Consider the following 22,659-nt stretch of genomic DNA (forward strand, 5'->3'; position numbering starts at 1 on the left):
TACACATTCAAGGTATAGAGGCATGAAAACCTCCCTGGAAAAGACAATCATCTGAAAGTGACTTTGAGGGAAAAGTTTGGAAGTAAAATTTCTATTTTGGTTTGTTTTTTAAAGGGGAGGCGCGAACGCAGTCCCCACACTTATAAATTGCGCACCCGAGTCGTCCATTTGGGACGATCGCCAGGGTCAACCAAACCGATGTGCAATGGAAAGGTCTCGCCCCGGGCCTGGCCTTGCGGATCACTGTAAAGCCTATTGCCAGGTAAGTATGCTTTTTCCTGGCGCCTTCATTTTACATCATCCTGGCTGCCCCACTCGGGTGTCTGTTAGTAACGCTTCACACTTATATTCCATGACAGGTTTTCTTGTTCGCACTGTTTAATGTACAGGACACTACATTTAGCATTCAAAAGCATGAAGAAGGGCAGGTTTGTTACATTTTAAACAATATAAACGCTCTCCTCATGTCCGGGACGCAGGGAGACAACTTGACAGTCAAAACACAACTGGCTCTCAATGGGATCCCATCTGAAATATATTCAAGTCAAGAGTTGAATGGAAATAGATTCTTTTGCTTAGAGTATATGAAAGCGAGCGCATACACATTCAAAGGGGTATAGAGCATGAGAAACCTCCCTGGAAAAGCGGTAATCATCCTGAAGTGACTTTGAGAGGGAAGAAGTTTGGAAGTAAAATTTCTATTTTGGTTTTGTTTTTAAAGGAGAGGCTGAGCATGATCCCCACGCTTATAAATTGCGCACCCGAGTCGTCCACATTTGGGACGATCGCGAAGTCAATAAACTCCGATGTTGCAATGGAAAGGTCTCATGCCCCGGGCCCACAGCCTTGCGGATCACTGTAAAGGCACATTGCCAGGTAATTGTGCTTTTCACTGGCCGCAGTTTTCTTCATTACATCATCCTGGCTTCACCTACTCGGTGTCACAATTAAGCAAACGCTACATATGTTCCATGACAGGTTTCTTGTTCATACTGTTTTTAATGTACGGGACACTACATTAGCACATTCACTTTATGAAAAAAATACTGATAGAAAACCACACACAGAACGGGGTTTATTTACGAACTAAGCTGTATATAAAACTAACTCTCCTCATGTCCGGGACGCAGGGGAGACAACTTGACAGTCAAAACCACAACTGGCTCTCGGTAGGATCCCATCAGAAAGAATATAATTCCAAGTCAGAGTTGAGATGAAATAAGATTCTTTGCTTAAAGTATATAGCTTGACACATACACATTCTAAGGTATAGAACATGAAAACACTCCCTGGAAAAACAACAATCATCCTGAAGGCTTTGAGAGGGGAAAAGTTTGGAAATGAAATTTCTATTTTTGGTTTTGTTTTCAGGGAGAGCGCGAACGCAGTCTGCACTTATAAATTGCGCACCCGAGTCGTCCATTTGGGACGATCACTTGACCAGTCAATGCTCCGTGTACGGCCGGAAGGATTCTCGCCCCGGACCCACAGCCTTGCGGATCACTGTAAAGCCTGTACCGCCAGGTAGAGGTATGCTTTTCCTGGCCGCAGTTTTTCGTTACATCATCCTGGCTTCCAGCTGCTACTCGGGTGTCTGTTAGCTCAACGCTTCACATATATTCCATGACAGGTTTCTTGTTCATACTGTTTAATGTACAGGACACTACATTAGCACATTCACTTTATGAAAAAATACTGATAGAAAACCACAGAACAGGGGTTTATTTACATTTAAGCTGTATAAACGCTCATCTCCTCATTGTCCGGGACGCAGGGGAGACAACTTGACAGTCAAAGACACAACTTAAACTCAATGGGATCCCATCTATGAAATATATTCTGAAGTCAGAGTTGAGATAGAAATAGATTCTTTGCTTAAGTACGTATAAAAGCGAGCACATACACATTCAATTGGTATAGAGCATGAAAACCTCCCTGGAAAAACAACAATCATACTAGAAGTGACTTTGAGGAGGGAAAGTTTGGAAGTAAAATTTCTATTTTGGTTTGTTTTAAAGGGAGAGCGCGAACGCAGTCCCCACCTTATAAATTGCGCACCCGAGTCGTCCACATTTGGGACGATCGCCCAGGGTCCAACAAACCGATGTGCAATGGAAGGTCTCGCCCCGGGCCCACAGCCTTGCGGATCACTAGTAAAGCCTGTGCCAAGGTAAGTATGCTTTTCCTGGCCGCAGTTTTCATTTACATCATCCTGGCTTCACCCACTCGGGTGTCTGTTAAACAACGCTTCACATATATTCCATGACAGGTTTCTTGTTCATGCTGTTTAATGTACAGGACACTACATTAGCACATTCACTTTATGAAAAAATACTGATAGAAACCACACAGAACAGGGTTTATTTACATTTAAGCTGTATAAACGCTCTCCTCATGTCCGGGACGCAGGGGAGACAACTTGACAGTCAAAACACAACTGGCTCTCAATGGGATCCCATCTGAAATATATTCAAGTCAGAGTTGAATGAAATAGATTCTTTGCTTAAGTATATAGCTTGACACATACATTCAAGGTATAGAGCATGAAAACCTCCCTGGAAAAACAATCATCTAGAAAGTGACTTTGAGAGGGGAAAAGTTTGGAAAGTAAAATTTCTATTTTTTGGTTTGTTTTAAAGGGGAGAGCGCAGACGCAGTCCCCACACTTATACGGTACGCACCCGAGTCGATCCCACATTTGGGACGATCCTCGCGAAGTCAACCAAACCGATGTGCAATGGAAAGGTCTCGCCCGGGCCCACAGCCTTGCGGATCACTGTAAAGCCTGTGCCAGGTAAGTATGCTTTTTCCCTGGCCGCAGTTTTCATTTACATCATCCTGCTTCACCCACTCAGGTGTCTGTTGAAACAACGCTTCACGCTATATTCCATATGACGGGTTTCTTGTTCATACTGTTTAATGTACAGGACACTACATTAGCACATTGCACTTTATGAAAAAATGCTGATAGAAAACCACACAGAACGGGGTTTATTTACATTTTAAGCTGTATAAACGCTCTCCTCATGTCCGGGACGCAGGGGAGACAACTTGACAGTCAAAACACAACTGGCTCTCAATGGGATCCCCATCTGGGAAATATATTCAAGTCAGAGTTGAATGAAATAGATTCTTTGCTTAAGTATATAGCTTGACACATACACATTCAAAGGTATAGAGCATGAAAACCTCCCTGGAAAAACAATCATCTGAAAGTGACTTTGAGGGAAAAGTTTGGAAGTAAAAATTTCTATTTTTGGTTTGTTTTAAAGGGGAGGCGCGAACGCAGTCCCCACACTTATAAATTGCGCACCCGAGTCGTCCACATTTGGGACGATCGCAGAAGTCAACCAAGCCGATGTGCAATGGAAGGTCTCGCCCGGGCCCACAGCCTTGCGGATCACTGCAAAGCCTGTGCCAGGTAAGTATGCTTTTCCCTGGCCGCAGTTTTCATTTACATCATCCTGGCTTCACCCCACTCGGGTGTCTGTTAAACAACGCTTCACATATATTCCATGACAGGTTTCTTGTTCATACTGTTTAATGTACAGGACACTACATTAGCACATTCTACCTTTATGAAAAAATACTGATAGAGAAAACCACACAGAACGGGGTTTATTTACATTTTAAGCTGTATAAACGCTCTCCTCATGTCCGGGACGCAGGAGACAACTTGACAGTCAAAACACAACTGGCTCTCAATGGGATCCCATCTGAAATATATTCAAGTCAGAGTTGAATGAAATAGATTCTTTTGCTTAAGTATATAGCTTGACACATACACATTCAAGGTATAGAGCATGAAAACCTCCCTGGAAAAACAATCATCTGAAAGTGACTTTGAGAGGGGGAAAAGTTTGGAAGTAAAATTTCTATTTTTGGTTTGTTTTAAAGGGGAGAGCGCGAACGCAGTCCCCACACTTATAAATTGCGCACCCGAGTCGTCCACATTTGGGACGATCGCAGGGGTCAACCAAGCCGATGTGCAATGGAAAGGTCTCGCCCCGGGCCCACAGCCTTGCGGATCACTGTAAAGCCTGTGCCAGGTAAGTATGCTTTTCCCTGGCCGCAGTTTTCATTTACATCATCCTGGCTTCACCCCACTCGGGTGTCTGTTAAACAACGCTTCACATATATTCCATGACAGGTTTCTTGTTCATACTGTTTAATGTACAGGACACTACATTAGCACATTCACTTTATGAAAAAATACTGATAGAGAAAACCACACAGAACGGGGTTTATTTACATTTAAGCTGTATAAACGCTCTCCTCATGTCCGGGACGCAGGGGAGACAACTTGACAGTCAAAACACAACTGGCTCTCAATGGGATCCCATCTGAAATATATTCAAGTCAGAGTTGAATGAAATAGATTCTTTTGCTTAAGTATATAGCTTGACACATACACATTCAAGGTATAGAGCATGAAAACCTCCCTGGAAAAACAATCATCTGAAAGTGACTTTGAGAGGGGAAAAGTTTGGAAGTAAAATTTCTATTTTGGTTTGTTTTAAAGGGGAGAGCGCGAACGCAGTCCCCACACTTATAAATTGCGCACCCGAGTCGTCCACATTTGGGACGATCGCAGGGGTCAACCAAGCCGATGTGCAATGGAAAGGTCTCGCCCCGGGCCCACAGCCTTGCGGATCACTGTAAAGCCTGTGCCAGGTAAGTATGCTTTTCCCTGGCCGCAGTTTTCATTTACATCATCCTGGCTTCACCCCACTCGGGTGTCTGTTAAACAACGCTTCACATATATTCCATGACAGGTTTCTTGTTCATACTGTTTAATGTACAGGACACTACATTAGCACATTCACTTTATGAAAAAATACTGATAGAGAAAACCACACAGAACGGGGTTTATTTACATTTAAGCTGTATAAACGCTCTCCTCATGTCCGGGACGCAGGGGAGACAACTTGACAGTCAAAACACAACTGGCTCTCAATGGGATCCCATCTGAAATATATTCAAGTCAGAGTTGAATGAAATAGATTCTTTGCTTAAGTATATAGCTTGACACATACACATTCAAGGTATAGAGCATGAAAACCTCCTGGAAAAACAATCATCTGAAAGTGACTTTGAGAGGGGAAAAGTTTGGAAGTAAAATTTCTATTTTTGGTTTGTTTTAAAGGGAGAGCGCGAACGCAGTCCCCACACTTATAAATTGCGCACCCGAGTCGTCCACATTTGGGACGATCGCAGGGGTCAACCAAGCCGATGTGCAATGGAAAGGTCTCGCCCCGGGCCCACAGCCTTGCGGATCACTGTAAAGCCTGTGCCAGGTAAGTATGCTTTCCCTGGCCGCAGTTTTCATTTACATCATCCTGGCTTCACCCCACTCGGGTGTCTGTTAAACAACGCTTCACATATATTCCATGACAGGTTTCTTGTTCATACTGTTTAATGTACAGGACACTACATTAGCACATTCACTTTATGAAAAAATACTGATAGAGAAAACCACACAGAACGGGGTTTATTTACATTTAAGCTGTATAAACGCTCTCCTCATGTCCGGGACGCAGGGGAGACAACTTGACAGTCAAAACACAACTGGCTCTCAATGGGATCCCATCTGAAATATATTCAAGTCAGAGTTGAATGAAATAGATTCTTTTGCTTAAGTATATAGCTTGACACATACACATTCAAGGTATAGAGCATGAAAACCTCCCTGGAAAAACAATCATCTGAAAGTGACTTTGAGAGGGAAAAGTTTGGAAGTAAAATTTCTATTTTTGGTTTGTTTTAAAGGGGGCGCAGGAACGCAGTCCCCCACACTTATAAATTGCGCACCCGAGTCGTCCACATTTGGGACGATCGCAGGGGTCAACCAAACCGATGTGCAATGGAAGGTCTCGCCCCGGGCCCACAGCCTTGCGAGGGATCACTGTCAAAGAAAGCCTGTGCCAGGTAAGTATGCTTTTCCCTGGCCGCAAAGGTTTTCATTTACATCATCCTGGCTTCACTTACTCGGGTGTCTGTTAAACAACGCTTCACATATATTCCATGACAGGTTTCTTGTTCATACTGTTTAATGTACAGGACACTACATTAGCACATTCACTTTATGAAAAATACTGATAGAAGAAAACCACAGAACAGGGTTTATTTACATTTAAGCTGTATAAACGCTCTCCTCATGTCCGGGACGCAGGGGAGACAACTTGACAGTCAAAACACAACTGGCTCTCAATGGGATCCCATCTGAAATATATTCAAGTCAGAGTTGAATGAAATAGATTCTTTTGCTTAAGTATATAGCTTGACACATACACATTCAAGGTATAGAGCATGAAAACCTCCCTGGAAAAACAATCATCTGTAAGTGACTTTGAGAGGGAAAGAGGTTTGGAAGTAAAATTTCTATTTTGGTTTGTTTTAAAAGGGAAGCGCGAACGCAGTCCCCACACTTATAAATTGCGCACCCGGAGTCGTCCACATTTGGGACGATCGCAGAAGTCAACCAAACCGATGTGCAATGGAAGGTCGCCATGGGCCCACAGCCTTGCGGATCACTGTAAAGCCTGTACCAGGTAAAGTATGCTTTTCCCTGGCCGCAGTTTTCATTTACATCATCCTGGCTTCACGCCCACTCGGGTGTCTGTTAAACAACGCTTCACATATATTCCATGACAGGTTTCTTGTTCATACTGTTTAATGTACAGGACACTACATTAGCACATTCACTTTATGAAAAAAAATACTGATGTAGAAAACCACACAGAACGGGGTTTATTTACATTTAAGCTGTATAAACGCTCTCCTCATGTCCGGGACGCAGGGGAGACAACTTGACAGTCAAAACACAACTGGCTCTCAATGGGATCCCCATCTGAAAATATATTCAAGTCAGAGTTGAATGAAATAGATTCTTTTGCTTAAGTATATAGCTTGACACATACACATTCAAGGTATAGAGCATGAAAACCTCCCTGGAAAACAATCATCTGAAAGTGACTTTGAGAGGGGAAAAGTTTGGAGTAAAATTTCTATTTTGGTTTGTTTTTAAAGGGAGAGCGCAGACACGCAGTCCCCACACTTATAAATTGCGCACCTGAGTCGCAGGCCCAAGAGCAAACGTTAACCTTGACCAAGAGCTAGCATGCTCGGGGAGCTCTTGTCAGAAAATTCACTAATCTCTATCAACATGCAGAGCTTCTGCACAGGCCCAGTGAATACCTTCTATGCATATACAGGAGGCCCCAGACACCAATTGACCACATCGTAGTGCCAACTGAGCTTATGTATATCATCCACTCGGCAGAAGTGATTGATGATAATCCACTCAACGTTTCCGACCATCACCCAGTTGTATGCCTTCTTGCAATTGACCTACCTAGTAAACCAGCTGCAAATCCTCCTATACGTAGACCAGCTTGGAACAAAGCCCTCCAGAACGGCTCAATCAAGGACTACACACATGCAGTCTCTAACTCCCTCTGGGGCAAGCAGCTGCCAGCTCGAGACTGTGACAGGGAAGATATTGAACACCTTACTGATATAATTACTATGGCCCTCACTATGGCTGCGTCTGACTGTCTTCCAGTGAGACATTTCAGGCGTTATCTAAGACCATACTGGAAGGAACAAGTGAAAGACTTCCACGACCTGATGTTATCTTACAGACACAAATGGATTCTAGATGGGAGACCTAGAGGCATGACTTACACTAGCTTCCGTGACTACAAGAAATCCAAAGACAAATTTCGAGCTGCTATGAAAGAAGCTGCAGCACTTTATGAAACAGAGCACTTCAACAATCTTGATAAACTATATGACATTGACCAGAAAACATTCTGGGCTCTCCTCAACAACAGAAACAAGAAATCACACATTTCAACCATAAGTGTATCAGGGAACCATACCACAGATTCCTTGGAAATCTGCCATGCACTCGCTGACCACATGAAGACTATATTCAGCAAAGGGGTAGATGATCACTTTGACCAGAACTTTAAAGACCATCTAGAAGGCAGAGTTGCTGAACTAAAACACTGTACCTCTAACAAGATAATCGACGTCAAGTGCCTTCTGACCTCTCAGTCTGAGGTAAGCAAGCTTTGCAAATCTCTGAAAAACAACAAGGCCTGTGGAGTTGATGGAATCTACTATGAACACTTGAAACATGGAGGCTCAACTCTTCATTATTATCTTTCTGAATTATTCAACAGAATATTCACTACAGGTTCTATCCCATCCCAGTGGAAGAAAGGTATCATCATCCCAATCTTCAAAGGCGGAGGCAAACCAAGGACGTCCCCAGATTCATATAGAGAGTGACTTTGTTGCCTGTTATGTCAAAACTTTTCGAACAGGTCATAGCGAACCGGATCCCACAATTCCAAGACTCCACGGATTTCCCTGATCCTCTGCAATGCGGCTTCCAGATAAGCCTCTCGTCTCTTCATGCATCATTCCTCCTTCAGGAGACAGTCTACCACTACAAGGAACGGAATGACTCTCTGAAAGTGGTGTTCTTGGACAGTAGTAAAGCCTTCGACACTGTGTGGCATGATGGGCTACTCTGGAAGTTGAAGGAGTTGAACATTCATCCAGGTGTGTGGCGCATTTTCTGCAACACATACTCTGGAATGGAAAGTTGTGTTCTTGCCAATAATACTTACTCATCCTGGTTTAAACTCGACCGTGGGGTGAGACAAGGTAGCGTCCTTTCTGCTAAACTCTACTTGGTTTACATCAACGAGCTTCTGACAAACCTATCACATCTTAAGAAGGGAGCATTCGTACTGGATCTCCACCTCGCTGCTCCAACTCAGGCAGATGATATCTCACTGATCAGCCCTATCACAGCTCATCTACAATCTATGGTAACAGAGTGCCAGAACTACAGTGCCAAATGGCAGTTCACATTCTCTCCTTCAAAAAGCAACGTATTGGTCTTCAATCCGCAAAAAAAAACCAAGTGCAATATCAAACTTTACGGAAAGAAGTTACCTGAAGTGGACAACACAAAGCATCTTGGCATTCTTCTCGACTCACACCTTAGCAGCCACACTCGAACATCAAACGCAAGTTCGAAGATGAAGTCAGCTGCAATGATGCTGATGAAATCAGGCCTACACAACAGTGGGCTGAATCCAATTACCAGCTCCAATCTCGTCAAGTCTGTGTGTCTACCCAAAGCCTTGTTTGGGTGCGAATTGTGGTCAGGTTTGAAAAAGAGCGACATTATCACTGTCGAAAGGGCACAACGATTCTGTTTAAAGATGTGTCAGGGGCTCCCAAGAACTACTAGATCTGACATATGTAACTCCCTGATTGGATGGTACTCGGCAGAATCACATATTGACACAAAGAAGCTGTTTTTTCTTGGCTCCTTGTGTAACAGTAAGAAGCACCTGCTTTGCTTCAAACTCTTTATCTCACGCCTGTTTGCGTTTAGAAACTGCATATTGAAGACAAGAACAGGATTTATACCAGATATAGTTCATGTACTTGAAAAATACAAACTGAGGCACTTTCTCGAGAATTTTGTCTCCTCCGGCATCTTCATGAGTCAACTCTCCTGGAAGAAGATTGTAAAAGACTCTGTCATGGAATACGAGAAGTCCTCCTGGAACCAACGAATGACATCAGATCCAGATCTCAGACACTTCAGGACATTACACCCCTCGATAGAGCCACACCCAGCTTGGCTACTTGCCAAAAGATACCCCTCCTTGAAACAACAATGCATCTTCACAGTACAATTGTGTGCTCTTTGGCGTCCTCACCGTGTGTATGGACCTTGTGATAAATGTAGTGTGAACTGTGCAGACCCCTTGATCCATGTCCTAACAGCGTGTGAAGCTTGTGCTGGCTGCAGAGACCAACTCTGGTGTGACATTATCAACGTGGGCCCGGTGGAGTTGAGCGTGCAACTTCACAACAAGACTGATATGGACCTGGTGTGCAGCCTACTTTCCTGCCGCCCCCCAGTACTGCTCTCTGGCGAGGAGACTGAGCTGTACACACTGACTGTTGTTAATGGACTCTACGCGACCTGTAATGCATGAATATTCTATGCGCTTCTCTTGTTAACTTAAAACTATCTTAACTTTTCTCGCATTCCCTTGTACTCTCCATTGGAGGAATAAAAGTGTATATATGATAGCTTGACACATACACATTCAAGGTATAGAGCATGAAAACCTCCTGGAAAAACAATCATCTGAAAGTGACTTTGAGAGGGAAAAGTTTGGAAGTAAAATTTCTATTTTTTGGTTTTGTTTTAAAGGGAGAGCGCGAACGCAGTCCCCACACTTATAAATTGCGCACCCGGTCGTCCACATTTGGGACGATCGCGGGGGGTCAACAAGCCGATGTGCAATGGAAGGTCTCGCCCGGGCCCACAGCCTTGCGGATCACTGTAAAGCCTGTGCCAGGTAAAGTATGCTTTCCCTGGCCGCAGTTTTCATTTACATCATCCTGGCTTCACCCACTCGGGTGTCTGTTAAACAACGCTTCACATATATTCCATGACAGGTTTCTTGTTCATACTGTTTAATGTACAGGACACTACATTAGCACATTCACTTTATGAAAAAATACTGATAGAAAACCACACAGAACAGGGTTTATTTACATTTAAGCTGTATAAACGCTCTCCTCATGTCCGGGACGCAGGGGAGACAACTTGACAGTCAAAACACAACTGGCTCTCAATGGGATCCCATCTGAAATATATTCAAGTCAGAGTTGAATGAAATAGATTCTTTTGCTTAAGTATATGGCTTGACACATACACATTCAAGGTATAGAGCATGAAAACCTCCCTGGAAAAACAATCATCTGAAAGTGACTTTGAGAGGGGAAAAGTTTGGAAGTAAAATTTCTATTTTTGGTTTGTTTTTAAAGGGGAGAGCGCGAACGCAGTCCCCCACACTTATAAATTGCGCACCCGAGTCGTCCACATTTGGGACGATCGCAGGGGTCAACCAAGCCGATGTGCAATGGAAAGGTCTCGCCCCGGGCCCACAGCCTTGCGGATCACTGTAAAGCCTGTGCCAGGTAAGTATGCTTTTCCCTGGCCGCAGTTTTCATTTACATCATCCTGGCTTCACCCACTCGGGTGTCTGTTAAACAACGCTTCACATATATTCCATGACAGGTTTCTTGTTCATACTGTTTAATGTACAGGACACTACATTAGCACATTCACTTTATGAAAAAATACTGATAGAAAACCACACAGAACAGGGTTTATTTACATTTAAGCTGTATAAACGCTCTCCTCATGTCCGGGACGCAGGGGAGACAACTTGACAGTCAAAACACAACTGGCTCTCAATGGGATCCCATCTGAAATATATTCAAGTCAGAGTTGAATGAAATAGATTCTTTTGCTTAAGTATATGGCTTGACACATACACATTCAAGGTATAGAGCATGAAAACCTCCCTGGAAAAACAATCATCTGAAAGTGACTTTGAGAGGGAAAAGTTTGGAAGTAAAATTTCTATTTTTGGTTTGTTTTTAAAGGGAGAGCGCGAACGCAGTCCCCACACTTATAAATTGCGCACCCGAGTCGTCCACATTTGGGACGATCGCGAGGAAGTCAACCAAACCGATGTGCAATGGAAAGGTCTCGCCCGGGCCCACAGCCTTGCGGATCACTGTAAAGCCTGTGCCAGGTAAGTATGCTTTTCCCTGGCCGCAGTTTTCATTTACATCATCCTGGCTTCACCCCACTCGGGTGTCTGTTAAACAACGCTTCACATATATTCCATGACAGGTTTCTTGTTCATACTGTTTAATGTACAGGACACTACATTAGCACATTCACTTTATGAAAAAAATACTGATAGAAAACCACACAGAACAGGGGTTTATTTACATTTAAGCTGTATAAACGCTCTCCTCATGTCCGGGACGCAGGGGAGACAACTTGACAGTCAAAACACAACTGGCTCTCAATGGGATCCCATCTGAAATATATTCAAGTCAGAGTTGAATGAAATAGATTCTTTTGCTTAAGTATATAGCTTGACACATACACATTCAAGGTATAGAGCATGAAAACCTCCTGGAAAAACAATCATCTGAAAGTGACTTTGAGAGGGAAAAGTTTGGAAGTAAAATTTCTATTTTTGGTTTGTTTTAAAGGGAGAGCGCGAACGCAGTCCCCACACTTATAAATTGCGCACCCGAGTCGTCCACATTTGGGACGATCGCGGGAAGTCAACCAAGCCGATGTGCAATGGAAAGGTCTCGCCCCGGGCCCACAGCCTTGCGGATCACTGTAAAGCCTGTGCCAGGTAAGTATGCTTTTCCCTGGCCGCAGTTTTCATTTACATCATCCTGGCTTCACCCCACTCGGGTGTCTGTTAAACAACGCTTCACATATATTCCATGACAGGTTTCTTGTTCATACTGTTTAATGTACAGGACACTACATTAGCACATTCACTTTATGAAAAAATACTGATAGAGAAAACCACACAGAACGGGGTTTATTTACATTTAAGCTGTATAAACGCTCTCCTCATGTCCGGGACGCAGGGGAGACAACTTGACAGTCAAAACACAACTGGCTCTCAATGGGATCCCATCTGAAATATATTCAAGTCAGAGTTGAATGAAATAGATTCTTTTGCTTAAGTATATAGCTTGACACATACACATTCAAGGTATAGAGCATGAAAACCTCCCTGGAAAAACAATCATCTGAAAGTGACTTTGAGAGGGAAAAGTTTGGAAGTAAAATTTCTATTTTGGTTTGTTTTTAAAGGGGAGAGCGCGAACGCAGTCCCCACACTTATAAATTGCGCACCCGAGTCGTCCACATTTGGGACGATCGCAGGGAGTCAACCAAACCGATGTGCAATGGAAAGGTCTCGCCCGGGCCCACAGCCTTGCGGATCACTGTAAAGCCTGTGCCAGGTAAGTATGCTTTTCCCTGGCCGCAGTTTTCATTTACATCATCCTGGCTTCACCCCACTCGGGTGTCTGTTAAACAACGCTTCACATATATTCCATGACAGGTTTCTTGTTCATACTGTTTAATGTACAGGACACTACATTAGCACATTCACTTTATGAAAAAATACTGATAGAAAACCACACAGAACGGGGTTTATTTACATTTAAGCTGTATAAACGCTCTCCTCATGTCCGGGACGCAGGGGAGACAACTTGACAGTCAAAACACAACTGGCTCTCAATGGGATCCCATCTGAAATATATTCAAGTCAGAGTTGAATGAAATAGATTCTTTGCTTAAGTATATAGCTTGACACATACACATTCAAGGTATAGAGCATGAAAACCTCCCTGGAAAAACAATCATCTGAAAGTGACTTTGAGAGGGAAAAGTTTGGAAGTAAAATTTCTATTTTTGGTTTGTTTTAAAGGGAGAGCGCGAACGCAGTCCCCACACTTATAAATTGCGCACCCGAGTCGTCCACATTTGGGACGATCGCAGAAGTCAACCAAAGCCGATGTGCAATGGAAAGGTCTCGCCCCGGGCCCACAGCCTTGCGGATCACTGTAAAGCCTGTGCCAGGTAAGTATGCTTTTCCCTGGCCGCAGTTTTCATTTACATCATCCTGGCTTCACCCCACTCGGGTGTCTGTTAAACAACGCTTCACATATATTCCATGACAGGTTTCTTGTTCATACTGTTTAATGTACAGGACACTACATTAGCACATTCACTTTATGAAAAAATACTGATAGAAAACCACACAGAACGGGGTTTATTTACATTTAAGCTGTATAAACGCTCTCCTCATGTCCGGGACGCAGGGGAGACAACTTGACAGTCAAAACACAACTGGCTCTCAATGGGATCCCATCTGAAATATATTCAAGTCAGAGTTGAATGAAATAGATTCTTTTGCTTAAGTATATAGCTTGACACATACACATTCAAGGTATAGAGCATGAAAACCTCCCTGGAAAAACAATCATCTGAAAGTGACTTTGAGAGGGAAAAGTTTGGAAGTAAAATTTCTATTTTTGGTTTGTTTTTAAAGGGAGAGCGCGAACGCAGTCCCCACACTTATAAATTGCGCACCCGAGTCGTCCACATTTGGGACGATCGCAGGGGTCAACCAAGCCGATGTGCAATGGAAGGTCTCGCCCGGGCCCACAGCCTTGCGGATCACTGTAAAGCCTGTGCCAGGTAAGTATGCTTTTCCCTGGCCGCAGTTTTCATTTACATCATCCTGGCTTCACCCCACTCGGGTGTCTGTTAAACAACGCTTCACATATATTCCATGACAGGTTTCTTGTTCATACTGTTTAATGTACAGGACACTACATTAGCACATTCACTTTATGAAAAAATACTGATAGAGAAAACCACACAGAACGGGGTTTATTTACATTTAAGCTGTATAAACGCTCTCCTCATGTCCGGGACGCAGGGGAGACAACTTGACAGTCAAAACACAACTGGCTCTCAATGGGATCCCATCTGAAATATATTCAAGTCAGAGTTGAATGAAATAGATTCTTTTGCTTAAGTATATAGCTTGACACATACACATTCAAGGTATAGAGCTTGAAAACCTCCCTGGAAAAACAATCATCTGAAAGTGACTTTGAAGGGGGAAAAGTTTGGAGAAGTAAAATTTCTATTTTTGGTTTGTTTTTAAAGGGGAGAGCGCGAACGCAGTCCCCCACACTTATAAATTGCGCACCCGAGTCGTCCACATTTGGGACGATCGCAGGGGTCAACCAAGCCGATGTGCAATGGAAAGGTCTCGCCCCGGGCCCACAGCCTTGTTTTTTTTTTTTTTTTTTTTGTTTTTAATAAAGTTTATTCCCGTTAACTTTTACAAACGCAGACAGTGCATATCAACCTTCTTTTCTAAGTCTTAAAATGAACCTATCACAGTTGTGAAAAGAAGGCTGCTAACATTTATAGTCTAAAGAAGAGAAATAGGAATTATGATTTGTCACATTTAAAACATAGTGTCTCTTATGTCACATAGTACTTAAAGTCTTTCACATTGTAGGTACATGCTCTCAGAATCACAATCTGTTTTCCTCTTTCTTTCAATTCTGTCTCTATACGTTCCTTAATTATCACTAACTCCGAATCTGTCCTTCCTGTTAACTGTTTCAAGTAGTTATCCACGTCTGTTTCATTCACCTCCACTAATGGAGAGGAAGCTCCTTCAACTCTTGTAGCCCGTACTCTTATTACAGCTGTCTTCCTTTTTAGCTTAACCTGTTTCTGTTCCAGTCTAGTAGAGGGAGAAACCACAGCTGCTGTTCCTTCTGACACACTCTTCTTTCTCTTTTCTTTCAGGTTCCTTTCCTCATCTGATGTATCCTGAATCAAGGGCTGTTTCCTCTTTAGTTCTGAATCATCTGTCTTGTCCACTGCTGTACTGTCCTGTGACTTTATATCCTTCATCTCTGTCACTATGTCCTTGTTGTGCATATGTGAAACAGGTTCTTGTTGGCTGTGGACACTCTCCATATCTTCATCTCCATCAGAATCACTGAGTCTGTTATCCTGTGAAATGTTACTGTCCTTAACTGTTACAGCTGTTTGGTCCTTGTGCTCCTTATCTGTTGAAACTGTTCCAGGGCACTTTGATCGTACATGTCCAACACCTTGACACTTTAGACATATGGGCGCTCGTCCAGGAACTGTGATGAGAATTGACTGTTTGTCTCCAAACCTTACAATATGAGGAATATTGTCCTTTTCCTTGTCAGTCACCTCCATTCGAACAATCCGAACACCTGAGAATACCTTGACATCGTCCACATCCACATATTCCCTGAACACATCCAACACGTTTCCAAAACTTGAAAAGTATTCCTTCAGAAAGTCAGAGTTCACTGTAGCATGAAGCCAGTGTATCCGCAAAGGAACTATGTATCGGCCAAACTCGTAGAACCACACTGTCTCATTGTCCAACACAACACTCTGTAACTCAGTCAGGCGCCTGGCTTCTTCTTCTGAGTCCATAGTAAAGAAAAACTTGTCCTTGTTCAGTCTTCCATATCCCAGCAACATGATTCATAGAAAAGTCTGGTACACTTGACTTTAACAAAGCAATGTACTCAGGCACAGTAAACACTCTGGCCTTTGTGAATACCCGAACTGTCCTGTTTTCGACCTCCCTGTCAATAAATTCCTCTGGAATAGGTCCGGCATTGACTGTAGCTGTATAGGACATGGTGAAGTGAGGGGAGACTACTTAAAGTCGCACAGTTTCAAGAACTGATACCCACTCGTAGACCTGTAAGCAAGAAAGGTTATACAAGGAACAAATCAAACTGGTAACATGAGACTTTTACCCCTCCAAAAACTGGAGATGATACTTCCTGTGGAGCACTGTAAAGCCTGTGCCAGGTAAGTATGCTTTTCCCTGGCCGCAGTTTTCATTTACATCATCCTGGCTTCACCCCACTCGGGTGTCTGTTAAACAACGCTTCACATATATTCCATGACAGGTTTCTTGTTCATACTGTTTAATGTACAGGACACTACATTAGCACATTCACTTTATGAAAAAAATACTGATAGAGAAAACCACACAGAACGGGGTTTATTTACATTTAAGCTGTATAAACGCTCTCCTCATGTCCGGGACGCAGGGGAGACAACTTGACAGTCAAAACACAACTGGCTCTCAATGGGATCCCATCTGAAATATATTCAAGTCAGAGTTGAATGAAATAGATTCTTTTGCTTAAGTATATAGCTTGACACATACACATTCAAGGTATAGAGCATGAAAACCTCCCTGGAAAAACAATCATCTGAAAGTGACTTTGAGAGGGAAAAGTTTTGAAGTAAAATTTCTATTTTTGGTTTGTTTTTAAAGGGGAGAGCGCGAACGCAGTCCCCCACACTTATAAATTGCGCACCCGAGTCGTCCACATTTGGGACGATCGCAGGGGTCAACCAAGCCGATGTGCAATGGAAGGTCTCGCCCGGGCCCACAGCCTTGCGGATCACTGTAAAGCCTGTGCCAGGTAAGTATGCTTTTCCCTGGCCGCAGTTTTCATTTACATCATCCTGGCTTCACCCCACTCGGGTGTCTGTTAAACAACGCTTCACATATATTCCATGACAGGTTTCTTGTTCATACTGTTTAATGTACAGGACACTACATTAGCACATTCACTTTATGAAAAAATACTGATAGAGAAAACCACACAGAACGGGGTTTATTTACATTTAAGCTGTATAAACGCTCTCCCTCATGTCCGGGACGCAGGGGAGACAACTTGACAGTCAAAACACAACTGGCTCTCAATGGGATCCCATCTGAAATATATTCAAGTCAGAGTTGAATGAAATAGATTCTTTTGCTTAAGTATATAGCTTGACACATACACATTCAAGGTATAGAGCATGAAAACCTCCCTGGAAAAACAATCATCTGAAAGTGACTTTGAGAGGGAAAAGTTTGGAAGTAAAATTTCTATTTTTGGTTTGTTTTAAAGGGAGAGCGCGAACGCAGTCCCCACACTTATAAATTGCGCACCCGAGTCGTCCACATTTGGGACGATCGCAGGAAGTCAACCAAGCCGATGTGCAATGGAAAGGTCTCGCCCCGGGCCCACAGCCTTGCGGATCACTGTAAAGCCTGTGCCAGGTAAGTATGCTTTTCCCTGGCCGCAGTTTTCATTTACATCATCCTGGCTTCACCCCACTCGGGTGTCTGTTAAACAACGCTTCACATATATTCCATGACAGGTTTCTTGTTCATACTGTTTAATGTACAGGACACTACATTAGCACATTCACTTTATGAAAAAATACTGATAGAAAACCACACAGAACGGGGTTTATTTACATTTAAGCTGTATAAACGCTCTCCTCATGTCCGGGACGCAGGGGAGACAACTTGACAGTCAAAACACAACTGGCTCTCAATGGGATCCCATCTGAAATATATTCAAGTCAGAGTTGAATGAAATAGATTCTTTTGCTTAAGTATATAGCTTGACACATACACATTCAAGGTATAGAGCATGAAAACCTCCCTGGAAAAACAATCATCTGAAAGTGACTTTGAGGAGGGAAAAGTTTGGAAGTAAAATTTCTATTTTTGGTTTGTTTTAAAGGGGAGAGCGCGAACGCAGTCCCCACACTTATAAATTGCGCACCCGAGTCGTCCACATTTGGGACGATCGCGGGAAGTCAACCAAGCCGATGTGCAATGGAAAGGTCTCGCCCCGGGCCCACAGCCTTGCGGATCACTGTAAAGCCTGTGCCAGGTAAGTATGCTTTTCCCTGGCCGCAGTTTTCATTTACATCATCCTGGCTTCACCCCACTCGGGTGTCTGTTAAACAACGCTTCACATATATTCCATGACAGGTTTCTTGTTCATACTGTTTAATGTACAGGACACTACATTAGCACATTCACTTTATGAAAAAAATACTGATAGAAAACCACACAGAACGGGGTTTATTTACATTTAAGCTGTATAAACGCTCTCCTCATGTCCGGGACGCAGGGGAGACAACTTGACAGTCAAAACACAACTGGCTCTCAATGGGATCCCATCTGAAATATATTCAAGTCAGAGTTGAATGAAATAGATTCTTTTGCTTAAGTATATAGCTTGACACATACACATTCAAGGTATAGAGCATGAAAACCTCCCTGGAAAAACAATCATCTGAAAGTGACTTTGAGAGGGGAAAAGTTTGGAAGTAAAATTTCTATTTTTGGTTTGTTTTAAAGGGAGAGCGCGAACGCAGTCCCCACACTTATAAATTGCGCACCCGAGTCGTCCACATTTGGGACGATCGCGAAGTCAACCAAACCGATGTGCAATGGAAGGTCTCGCCCGGGCCCACAGCCTTGCGGATCACTGTAAAGCCTGTGCCAGGTAAGTATGCTTTTCCCTGGCCGCAGTTTTCATTTACATCATCCTGGCTTCACCCCACTCGGGTGTCTGTTAAACAACGCTTCACATATATTCCATGACAGGTTTCTTGTTCATACTGTTTAATGTACAGGACACTACATTAGCACATTCACTTTATGAAAAAATACTGATAGAAAACCACACAGAACGGGGTTTATTTACATTTAAGCTGTATAAACGCTCTCCTCATGTCCGGGACGCAGGGGAGACAACTTGACAGTCAAAACACAACTGGCTCTCAATGGGATCCCATCTGAAATATATTCAAGTCAGAGTTGAATGAAATAGATTCTTTTGCTTAAGTATATAGCTTGACACATACACATTCAAGGTATAGAGCATGAAAACCTCCCTGGAAAAACAATCATCTGAAAGTGACTTTTTGAGAGGGAAAAGTTTGGAAGTAAAATTTCTATTTTTGGTTTTGTTTTAAAGGGAGAGCGCGAACGCAGTCCCCACACTTATAAATTGCGCACCCGAGTCGTCCACATTTGGGACGATCGCAGGAAGTCAACCAAACCGATGTGCAATGGAAGGTCTCGCCCGGGCCCACAGCCTTGCGGATCACTGTAAAGCCTGTGCCAGGTAAGTATGCTTTTCCCTGGCCGCAGTTTTCATTTACATCATCCTGGCTTCACCCCACTCGGGTGTCTGTTAAACAACGCTTCACATATATTCCATGACAGGTTTCTTGTTCATACTGTTTAATGTACAGGACACTACATTAGCACATTCACTTTATGAAAAAATACTGATAGAAAACCACACAGAACAGGGTTTATTTACATTTAAGCTGTATAAACGCTCTCCTCATGTCCGGGACGCAGGGGAGACAACTTGACAGTCAAAACACAACTGGCTCTCAATGGGATCCCATCTGAAATATATTCAAGTCAGAGTTGAATGAAATAGATTCTTTTGCTTAAGTATATAGCTTGACACATACACATTCAAGGTATAGAGCATGAAAACCTCCCTGGAAAAACAATCATCTGAAAGTGACTTTGAGAGGGAAAAGTTTGGAAGTAAAATTTCTATTTTTGGTTTGTTTTTAAAGGGGAGAGCGCGAACGCAGTCCCCACACTTATAAATTGCGCACCCGAGTCGTCCACATTTGGGACGATCGCGAAGTCAACCAAACCGATGTGCAATGGAAAGGTCTCGCCCGGGCCCACAGCCTTGCGGATCACTGTAAAGCCTGTGCCAGGTAAGTATGCTTTTCCCTGGCCGCAGTTTTCATTTACATCATCCTGGCTTCACCCCACTCGGGTGTCTGTTAAACAACGCTTCACATATATTCCATGACAGGTTTCTTGTTCATACTGTTTAATGTACAGGACACTACATTAGCACATTCACTTTATGAAAAAATACTGATAGAAAACCACACAGAACAGGGTTTATTTACATTTAAGCTGTATAAACGCTCTCCTCATGTCCGGGACGCAGGGGAGACAACTTGACAGTCAAAACACAACTGGCTCTCAATGGGATCCCATCTGAAATATATTCAAGTCAGAGTTGAATGAAATAGATTCTTTTGCTTAAGTATATAGCTTGACACATACACATTCAAGGTATAGAGCATGAAAACCTCCTGGAAAAACAATCATCTGAAAGTGACTTTGAGAGGGGAAAAGTTTGGAAGTAAAATTTCTATTTTTGGTTTGTTTTAAAGGGGAGAGCGCGAACGCAGTCCCCACACTTATAAATTGCGCACCCGAGTCGTCCACATTTGGGACGATCGCGGGGAGTCAACCAAACCGATGTGCAATGGAAGGTCTCGCCCGGGCCCACAGCCTTGCGGATCACTGTAAAGCCTGTGCCAGGTAAGTATGCTTTTCCCTGGCCGCAGTTTTCATTTACATCATCCTGGCTTCACCCCACTCGGGTGTCTGTTAAACAACGCTTCACATATATTCCATGACAGGTTTCTTGTTCATACTGTTTAATGTACAGGACACTACATTAGCACATTCACTTTATGAAAAAATACTGATAGAAAACCACACAGAACGGGGTTTATTTACATTTAAGCTGTATAAACGCTCTCCTCATGTCCGGGACGCAGGGGAGACAACTTGACAGTCAAAACACAACTGGCTCTCAATGGGATCCCATCTGAAATATATTCAAGTCAGAGTTGAATGAAATAGATTCTTTTGCTTAAGTATATAGCTTGACACATACACATTCAAGGTATAGAGCATGAAAACCTCCCTGGAAAAACAATCATCTGAAAGTGACTTTGAGAGGGAAAAGTTTGGAAGTAAAATTTCTATTTTTGGTTTGTTTTTAAAGGGGAGGCGCGAACGCAGTCCCCACACTTATAAATTGCGCACCCGAGTCGTCCACATTTGGGACGATCGCAGAAGTCAACCAAGCCGATGTGCAATGGAAGGTCTCGCCCGGGCCCACAGCCTTGCGGATCACTGTAAAGCCTGTGCCAATCTGAAATATATTCAAGTCAGAGTTGAATGAAATAGATTCTTTTGCTTAAGTATATAGCTTGACACATACACATTCAAGGTATAGAGCATAGAAAACCTCCCTGGAAAAACAATCATCTGAAAGTGACTTTGAGAGGGAAAAGTTTGGAAGTAAAATTTCTATTTTTGGTTTGTTTTAAAGGGGAGGCGCGAACGCAGTCCCCACACTTATAAATTGCGCACCCGGAGTCGTCCACATTTGGGACGATCGCGAAGGAATCCAATGAAGCCGATGTGCAATGGAAGGTCTCGCCCCGGGCCCACAGCCTTGCGGATCACTAAAGAAGCCTGTGCCAGGTAAAGTATGCTTTTCCCTGGCCGCAGTTTTCATTTTACATCATCCTGGCTTCACCCACTCCGGGTGTCTGTTAAACAACGCTTCACATGTATATTCCATGACGGGTTTCTTGTTCATACTGTTTAATGTACAGGACACTACATTAGCACATTCACTTTATGAAAAAAATACTGATAAGAGAAAACCACACAGAGCGGGGTTTACATTACATTTTAAGCTGTATAAACGCTCTCCTCTGTCCGGGACGCAGGGGGACAACTTGACAGTCAAAACACAACTGGCTCTCAATGGGATCCCATCTGAAATATATTCAAGTCAGAGTTGAATGGAAATAGATTCTTTTTTGCTTAAGTATACTTAAAAGCGAGCACATACACATTCAAGGTATAGAGCATGAAAACCTCCACCGGAAAACAGTAAATTACTAAGAAAGTGACTTTGAGAGGGAAAAGTTTGGAAAGTAGAAGTTCCCTATTTTTTGGTTTGTTGTTTTAGGGGAGAGCGCGAACACCGGTCCCGCACCGCCGCGCCCTTTATAAATTGCGCACCCGGAATTCAGAATACGTTTAGGGCGATCGCAGAAGTCAACCAAACCGATAATGCAATGAGAGGGTCACCGCCCCCAGGCCCCACAACCTTGCGGTCCGCTGTAGAAAGCCACCAATTGCCAGGTAAGAGGTAATGCTTTTTCCTGGCCGCAGTTTTCATTTACATCATCCTGGCTTCACCCCGCTCGGGTGTCTGTTAAACAACGCTTCACATATATTCCCGCTGACGGGTTTTGTTTCGCCTGCCTGTTTTAGTAATACAGGACACTACATTAGCTTGCATTCACTTTGTGAAGAAAATACTGATAGAAACCACACAGAACGGGGTTTTTATTTACATTTAAGCTGTATAAACGCTCTCCTCATGTCCAGGACGCAGGGGAGACGGCTTGGCGATCAAAGCGCAGCTGTGGCTCTGAAATGGGATCCCATCACGGAGATATATTCAAAG

The 22,659-nt window shown here is 43.2% G+C and overlaps 1 protein-coding gene, 27 non-coding genes and 1 pseudogene across 28 annotated transcripts; 1 reads left to right on the plus strand and 28 right to left on the minus strand.

Annotated features, from left to right (window-relative positions):
• Nucleotides 1-110: 110 nt before the first annotated feature.
• Nucleotides 111-270, minus strand: LOC124278951. The gene has a single exon (XR_006899238.1). It is a non-coding gene; the product is annotated as a U1 spliceosomal RNA (small nuclear RNA).
• A 447-nt stretch (nucleotides 271-717) lies between these two features.
• On the minus strand, nucleotides 718-884 carry LOC124278960. Its single transcript, XR_006899244.1, has one exon. It is a non-coding gene; the product is annotated as a U1 spliceosomal RNA (small nuclear RNA).
• Nucleotides 885-1,367: 483 nt separating this feature from the next.
• On the minus strand, nucleotides 1,368-1,534 carry LOC124278970. The gene has a single exon (XR_006899255.1). It is a non-coding gene; the product is annotated as a U1 spliceosomal RNA (small nuclear RNA).
• A 480-nt stretch (nucleotides 1,535-2,014) lies between these two features.
• LOC124278950 lies at nucleotides 2,015-2,178 on the minus strand. The gene has a single exon (XR_006899236.1). It is a non-coding gene; the product is annotated as a U1 spliceosomal RNA (small nuclear RNA).
• A 458-nt stretch (nucleotides 2,179-2,636) lies between these two features.
• Nucleotides 2,637-2,802, minus strand: LOC124278954. The gene has a single exon (XR_006899241.1). It is a non-coding gene; the product is annotated as a U1 spliceosomal RNA (small nuclear RNA).
• A 466-nt stretch (nucleotides 2,803-3,268) lies between these two features.
• Nucleotides 3,269-3,429, minus strand: LOC124278947. The gene has a single exon (XR_006899233.1). It is a non-coding gene; the product is annotated as a U1 spliceosomal RNA (small nuclear RNA).
• Nucleotides 3,430-3,895: 466 nt separating this feature from the next.
• LOC124278957 lies at nucleotides 3,896-4,057 on the minus strand. The gene has a single exon (XR_006899243.1). It is a non-coding gene; the product is annotated as a U1 spliceosomal RNA (small nuclear RNA).
• A 463-nt stretch (nucleotides 4,058-4,520) lies between these two features.
• LOC124278969 lies at nucleotides 4,521-4,682 on the minus strand. Its single transcript, XR_006899254.1, has one exon. It is a non-coding gene; the product is annotated as a U1 spliceosomal RNA (small nuclear RNA).
• A 461-nt stretch (nucleotides 4,683-5,143) lies between these two features.
• Nucleotides 5,144-5,305, minus strand: LOC124278971. The gene has a single exon (XR_006899256.1). It is a non-coding gene; the product is annotated as a U1 spliceosomal RNA (small nuclear RNA).
• A 460-nt stretch (nucleotides 5,306-5,765) lies between these two features.
• Nucleotides 5,766-5,936, minus strand: LOC124278948. Its single transcript, XR_006899234.1, has one exon. It is a non-coding gene; the product is annotated as a U1 spliceosomal RNA (small nuclear RNA).
• Nucleotides 5,937-6,398: 462 nt separating this feature from the next.
• LOC124278953 lies at nucleotides 6,399-6,560 on the minus strand. The gene has a single exon (XR_006899240.1). It is a non-coding gene; the product is annotated as a U1 spliceosomal RNA (small nuclear RNA).
• A 700-nt stretch (nucleotides 6,561-7,260) lies between these two features.
• On the plus strand, nucleotides 7,261-8,298 carry LOC124278931. Its single transcript, XM_046714761.1, has one exon. The coding sequence runs from the start codon at nucleotides 7,261-7,263 to the stop codon at nucleotides 8,296-8,298; it is 1,038 nt and encodes a 345-aa protein (XP_046570717.1).
• Nucleotides 8,299-10,252: 1,954 nt separating this feature from the next.
• Nucleotides 10,253-10,412, minus strand: LOC124278949. Its single transcript, XR_006899235.1, has one exon. It is a non-coding gene; the product is annotated as a U1 spliceosomal RNA (small nuclear RNA).
• Nucleotides 10,413-10,872: 460 nt separating this feature from the next.
• LOC124278932 lies at nucleotides 10,873-11,036 on the minus strand. Its single transcript, XR_006899219.1, has one exon. It is a non-coding gene; the product is annotated as a U1 spliceosomal RNA (small nuclear RNA).
• Nucleotides 11,037-11,496: 460 nt separating this feature from the next.
• LOC124278942 lies at nucleotides 11,497-11,659 on the minus strand. The gene has a single exon (XR_006899229.1). It is a non-coding gene; the product is annotated as a U1 spliceosomal RNA (small nuclear RNA).
• Nucleotides 11,660-12,120: 461 nt separating this feature from the next.
• Nucleotides 12,121-12,283, minus strand: LOC124278939. Its single transcript, XR_006899225.1, has one exon. It is a non-coding gene; the product is annotated as a U1 spliceosomal RNA (small nuclear RNA).
• Nucleotides 12,284-12,746: 463 nt separating this feature from the next.
• On the minus strand, nucleotides 12,747-12,908 carry LOC124278935. Its single transcript, XR_006899221.1, has one exon. It is a non-coding gene; the product is annotated as a U1 spliceosomal RNA (small nuclear RNA).
• Nucleotides 12,909-13,367: 459 nt separating this feature from the next.
• LOC124278936 lies at nucleotides 13,368-13,530 on the minus strand. Its single transcript, XR_006899222.1, has one exon. It is a non-coding gene; the product is annotated as a U1 spliceosomal RNA (small nuclear RNA).
• A 461-nt stretch (nucleotides 13,531-13,991) lies between these two features.
• LOC124278933 lies at nucleotides 13,992-14,151 on the minus strand. The gene has a single exon (XR_006899220.1). It is a non-coding gene; the product is annotated as a U1 spliceosomal RNA (small nuclear RNA).
• A 466-nt stretch (nucleotides 14,152-14,617) lies between these two features.
• Nucleotides 14,618-14,755, minus strand: LOC124278958 (annotated as a pseudogene).
• A 2,053-nt stretch (nucleotides 14,756-16,808) lies between these two features.
• On the minus strand, nucleotides 16,809-16,970 carry LOC124278944. The gene has a single exon (XR_006899231.1). It is a non-coding gene; the product is annotated as a U1 spliceosomal RNA (small nuclear RNA).
• A 463-nt stretch (nucleotides 16,971-17,433) lies between these two features.
• On the minus strand, nucleotides 17,434-17,596 carry LOC124278937. The gene has a single exon (XR_006899223.1). It is a non-coding gene; the product is annotated as a U1 spliceosomal RNA (small nuclear RNA).
• Nucleotides 17,597-18,058: 462 nt separating this feature from the next.
• LOC124278938 lies at nucleotides 18,059-18,221 on the minus strand. Its single transcript, XR_006899224.1, has one exon. It is a non-coding gene; the product is annotated as a U1 spliceosomal RNA (small nuclear RNA).
• Nucleotides 18,222-18,683: 462 nt separating this feature from the next.
• LOC124278946 lies at nucleotides 18,684-18,842 on the minus strand. The gene has a single exon (XR_006899232.1). It is a non-coding gene; the product is annotated as a U1 spliceosomal RNA (small nuclear RNA).
• A 463-nt stretch (nucleotides 18,843-19,305) lies between these two features.
• LOC124278943 lies at nucleotides 19,306-19,466 on the minus strand. Its single transcript, XR_006899230.1, has one exon. It is a non-coding gene; the product is annotated as a U1 spliceosomal RNA (small nuclear RNA).
• Nucleotides 19,467-19,928: 462 nt separating this feature from the next.
• Nucleotides 19,929-20,088, minus strand: LOC124278940. The gene has a single exon (XR_006899227.1). It is a non-coding gene; the product is annotated as a U1 spliceosomal RNA (small nuclear RNA).
• Nucleotides 20,089-20,549: 461 nt separating this feature from the next.
• LOC124278941 lies at nucleotides 20,550-20,710 on the minus strand. The gene has a single exon (XR_006899228.1). It is a non-coding gene; the product is annotated as a U1 spliceosomal RNA (small nuclear RNA).
• Nucleotides 20,711-21,170: 460 nt separating this feature from the next.
• Nucleotides 21,171-21,333, minus strand: LOC124278952. Its single transcript, XR_006899239.1, has one exon. It is a non-coding gene; the product is annotated as a U1 spliceosomal RNA (small nuclear RNA).
• A 167-nt stretch (nucleotides 21,334-21,500) lies between these two features.
• On the minus strand, nucleotides 21,501-21,668 carry LOC124278955. Its single transcript, XR_006899242.1, has one exon. It is a non-coding gene; the product is annotated as a U1 spliceosomal RNA (small nuclear RNA).
• Between the last annotated feature and the right edge of the window lie 991 nt (nucleotides 21,669-22,659).

Source organism: Haliotis rubra, unplaced genomic scaffold, assembly GCF_003918875.1.
Source record: "Haliotis rubra isolate DU_JTF1 unplaced genomic scaffold, ASM391887v1 Scf2439, whole genome shotgun sequence".
Classification (NCBI taxonomy): Eukaryota; Metazoa; Mollusca; class Gastropoda; order Lepetellida; family Haliotidae; genus Haliotis; species Haliotis rubra.

What these genes read in the sequence shown, in the direction of transcription:
- LOC124278931 (XM_046714761.1), top strand. Translation starts at nt 7,261, where the DNA reads ATGTATATCATCCACTCGGCAGAAGTGATTGATGATAATCCACTCAAC.